The sequence below is a fragment of the Terrapene carolina genome, unplaced genomic scaffold (genome assembly GCF_002925995.2).
Source record: "Terrapene carolina triunguis isolate 2854851 unplaced genomic scaffold, T_m_triunguis-2.0 Scaffold120, whole genome shotgun sequence".
NCBI lineage: Eukaryota > Metazoa > Chordata > Testudines > Emydidae > Terrapene > Terrapene triunguis.
The window spans coordinates 1236062-1250261 of NW_020664471.1; the positions used below are offsets into that span (position 1 = coordinate 1236062).

At 43.2% G+C, this 14200-nt stretch overlaps 1 protein-coding gene across 2 annotated transcripts in view; it reads left to right on the plus strand.

Moving 5' to 3' along the window:
* LPGAT1 (lysophosphatidylglycerol acyltransferase 1) overlaps positions 1-14200 on the plus strand; it is a 155963-nt gene that overhangs the window by 93868 nt on the left and 47895 nt on the right. For both annotated transcript variants that reach the window (XM_026652544.2, XM_026652545.2), the window contains one exon: positions 8121-8247. In XM_026652544.2, coding sequence (XP_026508329.1) covers positions 8121-8247 — 127 coding nt within the window. The remainder of the gene's footprint in view (positions 1-8120; positions 8248-14200) is intronic.

Consider the following 14200-nt stretch of genomic DNA (forward strand, 5'->3'; position numbering starts at 1 on the left):
ACCCCTTTTGGGGTGGCATTTATTATTGCTTAAAATATTCCTTTCTTTTACAAATACCCTTGCTGATTGCAGGCAAAACAAGAGGAATTACCTCCATATTTTCCTGTGTTTTTGTTTTATAGGCAGGCCAGGTTTTAATGGCTTCTATATTTTAAGTGTTATGGAGAAATTATTTTACTGTTCAGTCATTAAATCCATGAGGTGGTGTACCTCAGTTTTTCCTTTACAGCAGACCAAGTTTACAATGTCTTTCCTGCTGTGTTAAGCTTTAAGTTTGTTCACAGGTAATAGCTGAAAAGCATCATTACCATAAAGGATTTTTCCAAAAATCATACACACTATACATTGTTACAGGGGTACTTATTAACATTAAATTTATTTTAATTAAAGGTATCTTGTTATACCGTGCCTTTTATTTAGACAATTTGTTTGCTGACGAGGTATGTCCTTTATTTGCAGTTACTTTGTGCTGGCAGTTCTCTCCTTCCTTTATCAGTTAGGTAATTTGCATCAACACAAGCTTGGCTTTTGGATTCAAAGCCATCAGCAGAGCTCAGAGACTCTGTCTTAAAAGGAACACAATTAACTTTTACCGGAGTTTTGATAACTTTTTAACTCTTGCTTCCAAAACACACAGAGAGCTGAAAAAGAAAACAGTCTATTGTGGCTCCTTTGGAGCCCTAATAGGATTTTAATTAAGTAGCATGTTTTGTTTGCATTTCTTTTACCTCCTCTATAATATACACTGAACATGTCTGCACATTCCTTCTATACTTTAACTTTTAAAACATTAGCCATATTAATTTTTACATAAGGTAGAGTTTTTATGTATCCTTATCAAAGTTACAGTCTGATTACAAAGAGCCATTTTAAGGCTCAGTGTTTCTAACATTGCTTCTTTTTGTTTTGTGCACCTCACCCCTGCTGTTGCTTCAGAGGGGCACTGTCTTTATTCTTTTACTACAGCTCTCATTTGCTATTTTGTTACAAAAACAAACAAAAAGAATCCAGAATCTCTTCCTATTCTTCTGATTTTGACTGTCCTGCTGCAGCCATGACTTGGTCTTTGTTTAAAACCATTGTAAATTTTGTAAAGAATTAAGTTACCCCTTAAGGGTTAACTACCAAATCCCAAAGCCAACCAACACTGATTACCTGTGTCTGGCAAAAAGGTCTGTCAGTTTTGCAACTTTGAATTAAAGAGTCAAATGGATTTTAGTGGCATTATAAACAAAACAAAACCAATTTATCTTAAACCTACAAAACAGGAGTTTTACAAACCTCACATATTCCCACAGACAGACAGATACATACACATTTTCTCTTCCTTAACAATTCTTTTACACTGCTTTGTTTTTACATAGCTGTACATAGATTACATTACCTTTATACATTTGGGGCAGTTAAGTTCCAATAGAGCCCCCCTCCCCCCTTATGTTCTTTTAGCAAATTTGACTAAATTGTTCATAGTCAAATGATTTTAATTAGATAGTCTCTTTACCTGGATTATTTACAGACATTCCTCTGGAAAAGGGCCCATTTTTCCTTTAGAATGGCTGCAAAGAAACCAAGAATTCTTTTAACAAGGTCCTTTTTAACATTTGCACAAAGTTTAACTGTTTAATTCTCTCCAGTTCACTCTCTTTCCTTAAATCACTTGTTTATCTCCCAAAATGACAACTTTATCAACTCAGATTTCACCATTTTAAGTATTGTTCCAGGGTTTCATGCTTGCACTTACTCCTGACACTATGCCCTTAGGGCTTCCAACCTGTTTTTCAGTTTCTTTATCTGTCGCTTGCCTGCTTGTCTGGGCCCGATCCTGCTTTTTCCAATGAACCGTTTTTTGTTGTTGTTTTTTTGAGTGATATTGTGGTCATTTCACAATTTTGAAAGAAATGTTCAAGGAAAGGGACCAGGAAGGGTGGGGGCTAGTTGAGGAGCCCACCCTCCTTGCTGAATTGGTAGTGGAACACTAAAGAATCAGTTTCTGAGGCAGACAATGAAGGGGAACAGAACAAGGGGCGTTTTATCCTTTCTACAATGAGAGGGGAGTATGAAGGGGGTTGGGATCGATCCGGGGTTGTTGTTTTTTCTTTTGGAGAACGGGGTAAAGAGGAACGCTCGGTCTGGTGGTGGGAGAGGAGGCTTTTAATAAAGCTTTTAACTTATTATTTGAATATTTGAGAGAGGCGAGTTTTGATTTTGTTCACCTACGATTTGCCTCTTCCCACCACTATATGAAACAATTAACCTCTTCTTTAGCCAATTTAGTTTTAGGTTGGCCGAGTTTGTCTTTTAAGACGTCCACTTGATCTTTGTTCCAAGAGTTGAACAGTGGCCACTGAGTTTTGGTATTCCCCTGAGTTAGCCTAGACCATTTTTCCAGAAATTTACAGGAGTCTGGACCCTTCCTAAAATACAGAAAATACAGAACCGGCGTTCCTTTAGGGAACTGTCCCGACTTATACGTCTGGTTACCAATACAGGAGGACTTTACACACACCAATCACACAAGAAGGAAATTCGGGTTCGTCAGAGCGATGCCCGGTGCAACACACAAAAGGAGCCCACAGGCTACTGCCTCAATCGCCCTTGCTTTCACACCAAGGGTTTTACCCAAGGTTTGGTGCGGCTGCGATTGTGCAGATTTCACTCACTCAGACCGCGGGGACAGGAAGCCCTTGGTCGGCCGATCCCCGGACGGAGATGGCACCCAGACTCAAACACTCCACAGGAGGACAGATAGACACAGAGACAGGACAGTCCTCAGTCCAGACAAAACACAGAAATAATTACCTGACCAGATTCCTGATGTCAGATCCCGGGATCCCTACCAGAACAGAGTGGGAACCAACAGGTTCGATGGCGTAGAGCTCACTGTGGTCGTGCGCCCTTCCGTTCAGGAGGAGGACTGCTTGGGCCAAATGCCCAGGTGCCGGCTGCCACGGTCATCCTACAAAAATGGTCAGGAATCACACGGCCCCAGTGAAGACGGTTGCCATCTCGGTAGGACCTCCAAATTGTCAAAGTTAGACTCAGGACTCATAGTTTGTCAGACCACTCTGTTTTATTAGCACAGCGCTCTGCTAATACATTCAGATAATGTGAGCCCCCCTGCAAGATTCAAACAGTCTTATTTATACAGATAAAAGGGTGCAAACTAAACAAAGGGACAGAGAGAGCAAAATTGTAAAATTTGCATGGGGCACAATATGCATATCTTGCTTCCTTATTAACTCTTATCAATCTAAGGCTAATGCTTCACCAATCGCCCTTAAGTGGAACAATTCATTAAGCAGTTAATGTCTGCTTTCCTGCCACATGGATTGCAGCATTTCTCATTTCTACTTAAAGGTACATACAGCATTCTTCTTTAATATAAAAAGAACAGGAGTACTTGTGGCACCTTAGAGACTAACAAATTTATTAGAGCATAAGCTTTCGTGGGCTACAGCCCACTTCTTCGGATGCACGGCTGCTACTCTGAAACCTTCTTTAATATAATTCATTTCACTTTCACACCTTCATGCACTTTTTAAATTGTATTTTTGAGTTATTTCAGTTTCCTGGAAAGGAAAAGGGTTTTAATTTGAAAATTTTGTTCATTCCACTCCAAGAGACTTGGAGAAGGGAATGATTTTTCTCTTGGTCTTTTTTGCTTAAAATGCTGGATTGGGAATGTGCTATTCCGAGGCCTGCCACAAATTTCCATGCGATCTTAGGGTATGTCTACACTACGAAATTATTCCTATTTTACAGAAGTCGATTTTGGGGAACAGATTGTATAAAGTCAAGTGCATGTGTCCACACTAAGCACATTAATTTGGTGGTGTGCGTCCATAGTACCGTGGCAAGCATCGACATTCCGAGCGGTGCACTGTGGTAGCTATCCCACAGTTCCCGCAGTCCCCACTGCTCATTGGAATTCTGGGTTGAGCTCCCAATGCCTGATGGGGCCAAAAATTTGTCGCGGGTGGTTATGGGTAAATGTCCCTGGATTGCCCGAGCAGACGCCATAGCACGCAAGCATGGAGCCTGTTCAGCTCACCGCAACAGTTATGAGCATTGTAAACACCTCGCGCATTATCGTGCAGTTTATGCAGAACCAGAAGCTGAAAAACCAGGCGAGGAGGCGATGGCAGCGCAGTGATGAGGACATGGATACAGACTTCTCTCAAAGCGCGGGCCCCGGCAGTGTGAACATCATGGTGTTAATGGGGCAGGTTCATGCTGTGGAACGCTGATTCTGGGCCCGGGAAACAAGCACAGACTGGTGGGATCACATAGTGTTGCAGGTCTGGGATGATTCCCAGTGGCTCCAAAACTTTCGCATGCGTAAGGGCACTTTAATGGAACTTTGTGACTTGCTTTCCCCTGCCCTGAACCGCAAGAATACCAAGATGAGAGCAGCCCTCACAGTTCACAAGCGAGTGGTGATAGCCCTCTGGAAGCTTGCAATGCCAGACAGCTACCTGTCAGTCGGGAATCAATTTGGACTGGGCAAATCTACTGTGGGGGTTGCTGTCATGCAAGTAGCCAACGCAATCACTGAGCTGCTGCTATCAAAGGTAGTGACTCTGGGAAATGTGCAGGTCATAGTAGATGGCTTTGCTGCAATGGGATTCCCTAACTGTGGTGGGGCGATAGACGGAACCCATATTCCTATCTTGGGACCGGACCACCAAGGCAACCAGTACATAAACCGCAAGGGGTACTTTTCAATGGTGCTGCAAGCACTGGTGGATCACAAGGGACGTTTCACCAACATCAACATGGGATGGCCGGGAAAGGTTCATGACGGTCGCGTCTTCAGGAACTCTGGTCTGTTTAAATGGCTACAGGAAGGGATTTACTTCCCAGACCAGAAAATAACTGTTGGGGATGTTGAAATGCCTATAGTTATCCTTGGGGACCCAGCCTACCCCTTAATGCCCTGGCTCATGAAGCCGTACACAGGCACCCTGGACAGTAGTAAGGAGCTGTTCAACTATAGGCTGAGCAAGTGCAGAAAGGTGGTAGAGTGTGCATTTGGACATTTGAAGCGTCGCTGGCACAGTTTACTGACTCGCTCAGACCTCAGCGAAACCAATATCCCCATTGTTATTGCTGCTTGCTGTGTGCTCCACAATCTCTGTGAGAGTAAGGGAGAGACGTTTATGGTGGGTGGGAGGTTGAGGCAAATCGCCTGGCCGCTGATTACGCGCAGCCAGACACCAGGGCGATTAGAAGAGCACATCAGGAAGCGCTGCACATCAGAGAAGCTTTGAAAACCAGTTTCATGACTGGCCAGGGTACCGTGTGACAGTTCTATTTGTTTCTCCTTGATGAAAACCCGCCCCCTTGGTTGACTCTAATTCCCTGTAAGCCAACCGCCCTCCCCCCTTCGATCACAGCTTGGAAATAAAGTCACTGTCGTTTAAAAAACATGTATTCTTTATTAATTGATTATAAAAATAGGGAGAGAACTGACAAGGTAGCCCGGGGGGGAGGAGGGAAGGAAAAGGCCACTTCAAAACTTGTTGAATGACAGCCTTCTGTCCACTGGGGTGGAGTGGTTGGGTGCCCGGAGCCACCTTTCTTCCCTCCCCCCCCCGCGTTCTTGGGCGTCTGGGTGAGGAGTTCTTGGGCGTCTGGGTGAGGAGGCTATGGAACTTGGGGAGGAGGGAGGGCGGTTAAACAGGGGCTGCAGCAGCAGTATCTCCAGCTGATGTTCTTCTCCCCCCTCCCCCCCACTGCTTGGCTAACTGCAGGGAGGATTTCTTTTCAGCCACAGGCAAACAGTCCTCAGGGCAAATTAATCCTTAAAAAATGCTTGCTTTTAAACCATGTTTTATATTTACAAAGGTACATTCACCAGAGGTCCCGTCTATGGCTTCATGGTCTGGGATACCGGATTGGGAGGGTATTTCAGTCAGGGTGAGAAAAAGATCCTGGCTGTCGGGGAGAACAGTGTGATGTGTGCTCTCCTCAACCTCCTCCTCCTCATCTTCCCCGTCCGCAAAATCCTCAGGCATGGCAACTGAGAGTACCCCACCATCGGAGTCCACGGACAGGGGTGGGGTAGTGGTGGCGGCCCCCCTTAGAATTGCCTGCAGCTCAGCGTAGAAGCGGCATGTCTGCGGCTCTGTCCCGGAGCGTCCGTTTGATTCTTTGGCTTTCTGGTACGCTTGTCTCAGCTCCTTAAGTTTCATGCAGCACTGTGTTGAGTCCCTGTTGTGGCCTCTGTCCATCATGGCATTGGAGATTTTTTCAAATGTTTTGGCATTCCGTCTTTTGGAACGGAGTTGTGATAGCATGGATTCGTCTCCCCATACAGCAATCAGATCCAGTACCTCCCGTACGGTCCATGCTGGAGCTCTTTTTCGATTCTGGGACTGCATGGTCACCTGTGCTGATCAGCTCTCCATGCTGGGCAAACAGGAAATGAAATTCAAAAGTTTGCGGGGCTTTTCCTGTCTGCCTGGCCAGTGCATCCAAGTTCAGATTCCTGTCCAGAGCGGTCACAATGGTGCACTGTGGGATAGCTCCCGGAGGCCAATACCGTCGAATTGCGTCCACACTAACCCTAATTCGAACTGGCAATGTCGATTTCGGCGTTACTCCCCTCGTCAGGGAGGAGTACAGAAATAGATTTTAAGAGCCCTTTATGTCGACAAAAATGGCTTAGTTGTGTGGATGGGTGCAGGGTTAATTCGATTTAACGCTGCTAAATTCAATCTAAACTCGTAGTGTAGACCAGGCCTTAGGCAGATCTCTTAATCTCTGTGGTTCCATTCCCCTCTCTCAGTACATAGAGGACAGTAATACTTCCCTACCTATCAAGGGTGTCTTGAGGGTAAATTAATTAATAATTTATGTATGTTCAGATAATACAGTGGTGAATGCGGTAGGAAAGCCAATAAATATATTAATCTAAAAAGTAATTTAGGCTTAGGTATGGTTTTTTCCCCATCTTTTGGAGTAGTGTAGGGGAAGGAGGGCTTTTACAAAAACCTAACGCTAACAGACATATTTCTCCCGACATGTTTTAAAAGAAATTAATTTTTTAAACTTTTTTTGTATATTTTTGTCTGCATTGTTTGCAAACTAAATGTTGCAACTTTGTGCTCGTGGAGGAGAGAGCAGCAAATTAAACTGCCCAAACTGAATGAAATACGGAATGAACTGAATGAAAAAGTAAACTGCATAAATAGTTAAATATGACTTTAGGTTTAAAAAAATGTATCCGTTTTGATAATCTATGGTGGTGTTATTTAATAATGTAGGAAAGGGAACTTTTAATTTTTTTTTAAAAGAAATATTGTGGCTTTCTGTATAAATACATATAAAAAGCAAAGTATCAAAACAAAGTGAAACAGTGGGCATGCTGGGACACAAGGCATAGATCATGTCAATAAAAATTACACTAGTTGTTAGACTGTTTAGTAATTACATTGAGATTTTGACCATATTTCTGGGATTTTACGTATAATGAAATTCACCATGTCCTTAGTCTTTCTCCTGATCTACCTGTTTTTTGGGGGATTTAAGTAATGTTTGTACAAATTAAGTGATATACCGTATATGCTCGTTCATAAGCCGAATATTTTTGGTAAAAAAAGTCACTCATCAAAGAGCGGGGGTCGGCTTATAAATGGGTCTACCAAAATTTGGTGATTTTAAACTCTATGGAATAATTGAATTGGAGATTCTAATACCCTGTTGTTTTGTTTATTTGGAGCGTCTGCAGGCATGGAGTCCCTCAGCTCTCTGTGGCCGAGGTTCACCATTCACATTGGCTGGGAACGGCGAACCGCGGCCACAGGGAGCTGAGGGACTCCATGCCTGCAGATACTTCAAATAAACAAAATGTCCCGATCTGCCAGCGGCTTACCCAGATGGCTGGGAGCCAAAGTTTTCCAACCCCTGAAATATAGGGTTGGCTTATGAAAGGGTCATACAGTTTTTGCTATTTTTACCTATCCTTTTTGGGGGGTCGACTTATAAACGAACCGGCTAATGAACGAGTATATACGGTAATATTAAGGAAATGTAACATTAGAATGGATGTCAAGCCAATGGAGTATAATTTGGTCTAACTTTAACACCCCATCTTATTTCTTCCACTTTATTCATAGAGAGCAAATCAAAAGGTCTTCAATGGGTGATAGATACAACCATTGCTTACCCTAATGCAGAACCTATAGACATCCAGACCTGGATTCTTGGCTACAGACGACCGACAGTCACACATGTACATTACAGGTAGGAAATAAAGTTTTAGTACACAGTTGAATTAAGGCCTAAAAATCAGTTTGAGTCCTGCACAGCACATTTCAGAATGTTGGCGAGAGGTAGTAAAATCTTTCAAAATACTTTCTGTATTTAGAAGTAGTTTGTCTAGTTGGTTAGACACAAGACTTGGGAGGCAGTTATATGTTTCTGAATAGTGTGATGTATTGTGCTCATTGACTGATTACACGCAACAACTATTAAAACTGTGTTCTACAGGATATGGGTTTTACCTCACTGTGTTGGTTTGTTTGCAGTTGTATTGTAATTGGCTTCCCTTCTATGTTGCTCATTAAGTTTCACCTAAACCAGATGTGGGCAAACTACGGCCCGCGGGACTGTCCTGCCTGGCCCTTGAGCTCCCAGACGGGGAGGCTAGCCACTGGCCCCTAGCCTGCTGTCCCCCCTTCCCCGCAGCCTCAGCTCGCCGCGCCGCCAGCACTCTGGCCCGCCGCTCCTGCCAGGCAGCGCAGTGACATGGCTGGCTCTGGCCGAGTGGTGGGGCTGCGAGCTTCTGCTGCTTGAGTGGCATGGTAAGGGGGTGGGGAGCGGGGGGGTTGGATAAGGAGCAGGGGGTCCCGGGGGGAAGTCAAGTAACTGTGTGGAGGGCCGGGTAGGAAAGGCTGTGCCTCCCCAAACAGCCTGGCCCCCACGCCCTATCCGCCCCCTCCCACTTTCCACCCCCTGACTGCCCCCCTCAGAACCCCTGGCCCATCTAATCCCCCCTGCTCCTTGTCCCCTGACCGCCCCTGCCCAGGACCCCACCCCCTATCCAACCACCCCGCTCCCTGTCCCCTGACTGCCCCACCCCCTCCCCCCCCCCCCCCCCCCCCCCCCCCCCCCCCCCCAGGATCCCACCCCCACCATCCAACCCCCCCCGCCCCCATACAGTTTCGCAACCCCGATGTGGCCCTCGGGCCAAAAAGTTTGCCTACCCCGACCTAAACTGTATTGTCTTCTTAAAAGAGGTTATAACCAATCAATTTGTTTAAGTATAAGATTCTTCGATTAAGTAAACTTGAATCTGGGTTTATTTTGCTTGAAATTTAATAGTTTATGGTCATACTCTGGATTTTTCCAGCCCCCACTTCCACACTGTCAAACCCATGACAGGGGTTTAAAACAGGGTTTAAAAGAGAACTAGATAAATTCATGGAGGTCCATTAATGGCTATTAGCCAGGATGGGTAAGGAATGGTGTCCCTAGCCTCTGTTTGTCAGAGGGTGGAGATGGATGGCAGGAGAGAGATCACTTGATTATTACCTGTTAGGTTCACTCCCTCTGGGGCACCTGATATTGGCCCTGTCGGCAGACAGGATACTGGGCTGGATGGACCTTTGGTCTGACCCAGTATGGCTGTTCTTATGTTCCCGATGCTACTCAATGCTCATAGCCACTGCTTTCAGCCAGGAAGCATTTGTCTTCGTTAGAAAAGTATGTAGTTAAAACACAATCTTGAGGAATAGTGTTAACTAACTAGATGTGGACCATGACCTTGCAGTGAGGGTAGACAGGGAAAAATCAGATTCAATATCATGCTAGCTGGACCATGACTAAATCCCAGGGTTTACCCAGAACCAGCTGACATGGTACTGAACACAACCCGTGTCTGTGTATGCGAACTGCTCACACAGTCAATATCGTGATTGTTAACATGGCTGCTAAAAGCTGAGTTCAATTTCCATGTAATCTTTTAACCAAGACAACCCTTTTCTGGATAAAAGCTGGTGCTAAGGGAGCTAGCAGAGTAGCATTAGGGAAATGACAGCATCCCATAAGAGCCTAGGTGGGGACATTGGTAAAAGAGAATTCCTCCTATGCTAGCCCCTTCTCTAAGGGAACAGCTTAGTGAATGAGGGAAGAAGTCTATCTGCTGGTGACTTGTCTGGGTTTTTTTTTTTTTACAGAGAGAGAGAGAGAAGTGATATAACTCAATTTTAAGGGGTGCACATGAAAGAGGAAAATTGAATAGTTTTATTTTAAGGTTGTTCACTTGGTCTGTTTGTCATGTGAGGCTCCTGGCTGGGTAGCTCAGAAAAGAAACCTTCCCCCTAAAAGTTTTGCAGTGCACTTCCATCCCCGGACGGGCGCATGCATGTGTGTGCGTGCACACACAAAATTAAACCACTGACTTTGGAAGCACACAATCATTCTCCCACTTCTACATCAATGAAGCAAAGCCGGGTATTTCACTAATGCTTGGTGTGGGGAAGGAGGGGGCACGATTCTTCTGTGAATGGGTTCATTGGAAGGAAATTGTCAATAGTGTTGTGACTTAATGTTGGCTGTGAAAAAGCTATTAATCCCCGTTTCCCAGAAAACAGATTGCATACGTATCATTGGGTAAACAGTTGACTACAGACCAGGTTGGCACCAGCTTTGAAATGATCCTTCAAATTCAAAAGGGGGGAGGAAGGAGGATTTTGTTTACTGTTTGTTCTAATCAGTGGAATAGGTTTCCTGAAAAATTAAATTGACATTTATTAACTGCACTATGTATTCTGTTAAATGCTGTCACTGGGCTTGCCCTCTGTACTGAAAACACACCTGTAGCTATTGTGGCAGTGTGGAGCAGCTCACAGGCCCAAGGAAAGGAGAGGTGGGGAAGATATTTTTGTAACAAGAAAAGTATCATTGTTGCTTGTGGTGGTCTTTCATGCACTATTCTAACAATATGTTCAATTTTAATGCATATTCAGGACATTTTTAATAAATACGGACTTTAAATACAAAAGGACTTAATATAAACTGTTAAATAAAAGCTCCATTAGCAGAATGAGGCAAACTAGCTGCTTTTGAAGACCCCGTAAGCAATAGAATTGAAATTTAGAAATGAGCTACATTAGTCTCATTATAGTTAAATTTAGTTGATCTTGAACATTCATTTTATATTCTTAATTTTCATAAGATGAAACTAGATTGTAAGGAGACATAAAATTATGGTTGGCACAAACACTGATTGCACTATAATAATAATTTCTCTGTGCTCTATATTTTGGGTTGAAAAACAGTCAAGCAGTTATTCTTTTGATCTTGATTGTATTGCTTTGGTCTCATTATACTCAGAGGCCCTAACTCAGGTTGTGAAGTTTATTACTGGGAGGGGCTCGAAGGTTATGAGGAAGGAGCCATAAAAAGTACCTACAGAGAGAGACGGTTTAAATATCAACATTGTTGATTATTTTGCTTTTAATTATATTATCAGAAACATTCAATTTAACCATCCTACTTGGATGCAGTTGCAGAGGGAAATCAGTTAATTAAGTGTTGCTGGGGCAAGAAACCATTGTTTCCAGTTCCTGGGTTTTGGACATTTGTATAACCCCGAACTATACCTTGCACAAAAAGTGGCATTATGCCACCTTTGCTTTCCCTTTTTCATGGGAATGTCAGGCCTGACTCTTTGCCCTTCTCCCTTCCCCCCCCCCCCCCCCCCCCCCCCAGATAATGTACAGTCATTTTAGGCTATTGTTAGCAGCTAGCAATTGGCCAATGTTTGGGGGTGCCCTGACTAGGTCCCATTTTCTTGTGGTCTATTCCTCCTATGCCAGGGCCCAGGAAATATTGGCATAGGAACTTTACAGCCATGCTATGCAACCACAATATTTAAAATAACATTTGATTTTGAAAGGTACCTCATACAATCTGACTGCATTTCATGCAATAGTTAGTGATCTAACCTGGAAAACTAGTTAACTAACCCACTAGAAATACCAATAATACTGACAATAGCCTATAGTTAAGGCTACAATTTAGTCATGGGTATTTTTAGTAAAAGTCATGGACAGGTCACGGGCAATAAAGAAAAATTCACGGCCAGTGACCTGTCCATGACTTGTATCATAAATACCCCTGACTAAGCCTTACGGGAAGCGGAGCCCGTGGGGGCCACTGGCGGCTGCTCCGGCCGCCCCAGGACCACTGTTCAGGCGGTGCCCAGGGCCAGTCGCATCGGCTGCTGCTTGGGTGGGCCCCGAGGCCAGCTGCCTGGGTGTAGCTGGTCCTGGGGCCACCCAAGAGGCTGGCTGCAACACCGGTATTCAGATAATTTCACACTTGCTGTGCGCATCAAGATGTGTGTGTGGGAGGGGGAGGGGGGGTTTATGCTAGTATTTCTAACGAGAAGAAGGGTTAACTAAGCCTCTGAACTTGTGTTTAGTGTTCTATCCTGTGAAAGTATTTCCAACAGTACTTGTTTAAAAAAACAAAACAAAAAAAACAACAAAGTTTTTCTTGCAGTACATAACTTGTTGCTTGTAAAGACTTACCTTATTTCTGTGAACTAGTTTATATTGGAAACATAATATAGTTTTAGGATCAGAATCCTCTATTTCATAATGTTGGAAGCTTCCTCATATTGAACTTTAATGTTCCATAGCTTGTTGGATTTTAAACCTTGAAAACTGATTAGAAGTAATTGTTGATCTTTGTTAAAATGTGCTATTTATGCTCAGAGAGAGTTCGGTTCTTAGTATTTGACCTTACCCCATACCTTCATATAGTGGTCAAAGTGAGTTCTGATCTGCACTATTTCGGAAAGATAGAGATTTTACAGCCTTCATTTGGTTAAAAATTATGCTGATATTGAAAGAATGGAGTAGAAGATCAAAGGAAATAATGTCTGAAAGACCTGAAAAGAATAATTAAGTAATAAAAGATTCAAGGGGATTTCTTTTGCAGTGCATACTCTAAATTATCCCATATATCTCCTTGTGATGTGAGTAATGGCATTATCGGAAGCTGTAGCACTTCAGAAATGCCCCCAACTTTCCTTCTCACTTTCAGCACCTATTTAAAATGCATTTATTCTGCACAATGATATCAGGTTAATAATTTTAAATATTGACTTTTCTGAATGATAAATACAGAAGAACAAATTAGTTATAGATTCAGAGATTCCAAGGCGAGAAGGACCATTGTGATCATCTCCTTTATCACACAGCCCATAGGACTTCCCCTGCCCCCTAAGATCCTAAAGCATATGTTTTAAAAAAAAATCCCATCTTGATTTAAAAATTGCCAGTGATGGAGAACCCACCATGACCCTTGGTAAATTGTTCCAGTGATTAATTACCCTCACTGTCAAAAATGTACACCTTATTTCCAGTTTGAGGGAACACCAATTTCACCCATTATAGTGAGTGTCTTTTTCCCCTTGGGCATCCTCTGATCAGAGGACTGTCCCCCCACTTCTTATTTTACCTCACTCTACCATAGTGGTTCCATGGAGTCAGCTAATATTGTTACATAATTGACTGCATGGTCAAAATGAGGGACTGGTACCCGCTTCTTTCTCCTCAGGATTAGAGTATGCAACCTCTCAGCCCCTATCAGCCTAGGATGGTTTTTCCCCATGACAATCACTGCTCAAGACAGTAAAGAGTAGAAAGATTGCAAGCTACTACACACACTGATTTTTCTTCCTTCTTAAATGCTTAGTGTTTAATTTGCAACTATCGTGGCTATTTTAAGGTGGATTTTAATTTAGAGCTAGATGATAGAGGTGTGATTCATGATTTGCTAATTTAAATTGCAACTCACCTTGCCTCAAAAATAAATTCTGCAGTTGTGGTAGAGGAGGACAGTCTTTTGTTTTACATAGCTGATATTGTTGAACAAACAGTTTTCAAGCTGTAATATTTCATAACCTTTTTGTGTCAGCAAAGCCACTGTGTAAGGCAGCATCTACCAAAGTGCTGGTGGGCACCCCCAGGACCCTCCTAACTAGCACTAGGGCAATTACCTGCAATATCCTGGAGAAACCTTATGGAATTAAGTTAAACTTTTATTGAATTAAGTTTAATACTGCTAGGCTTGATTGTTTGTGTGTTATTGTAGGATTGTATGTAAAATTTTCTAGGATACTGACTAATGTAAATCTTGGAAGTTAGGAACTTCACATGTGTTATCCCAAACAGTTCTTTGA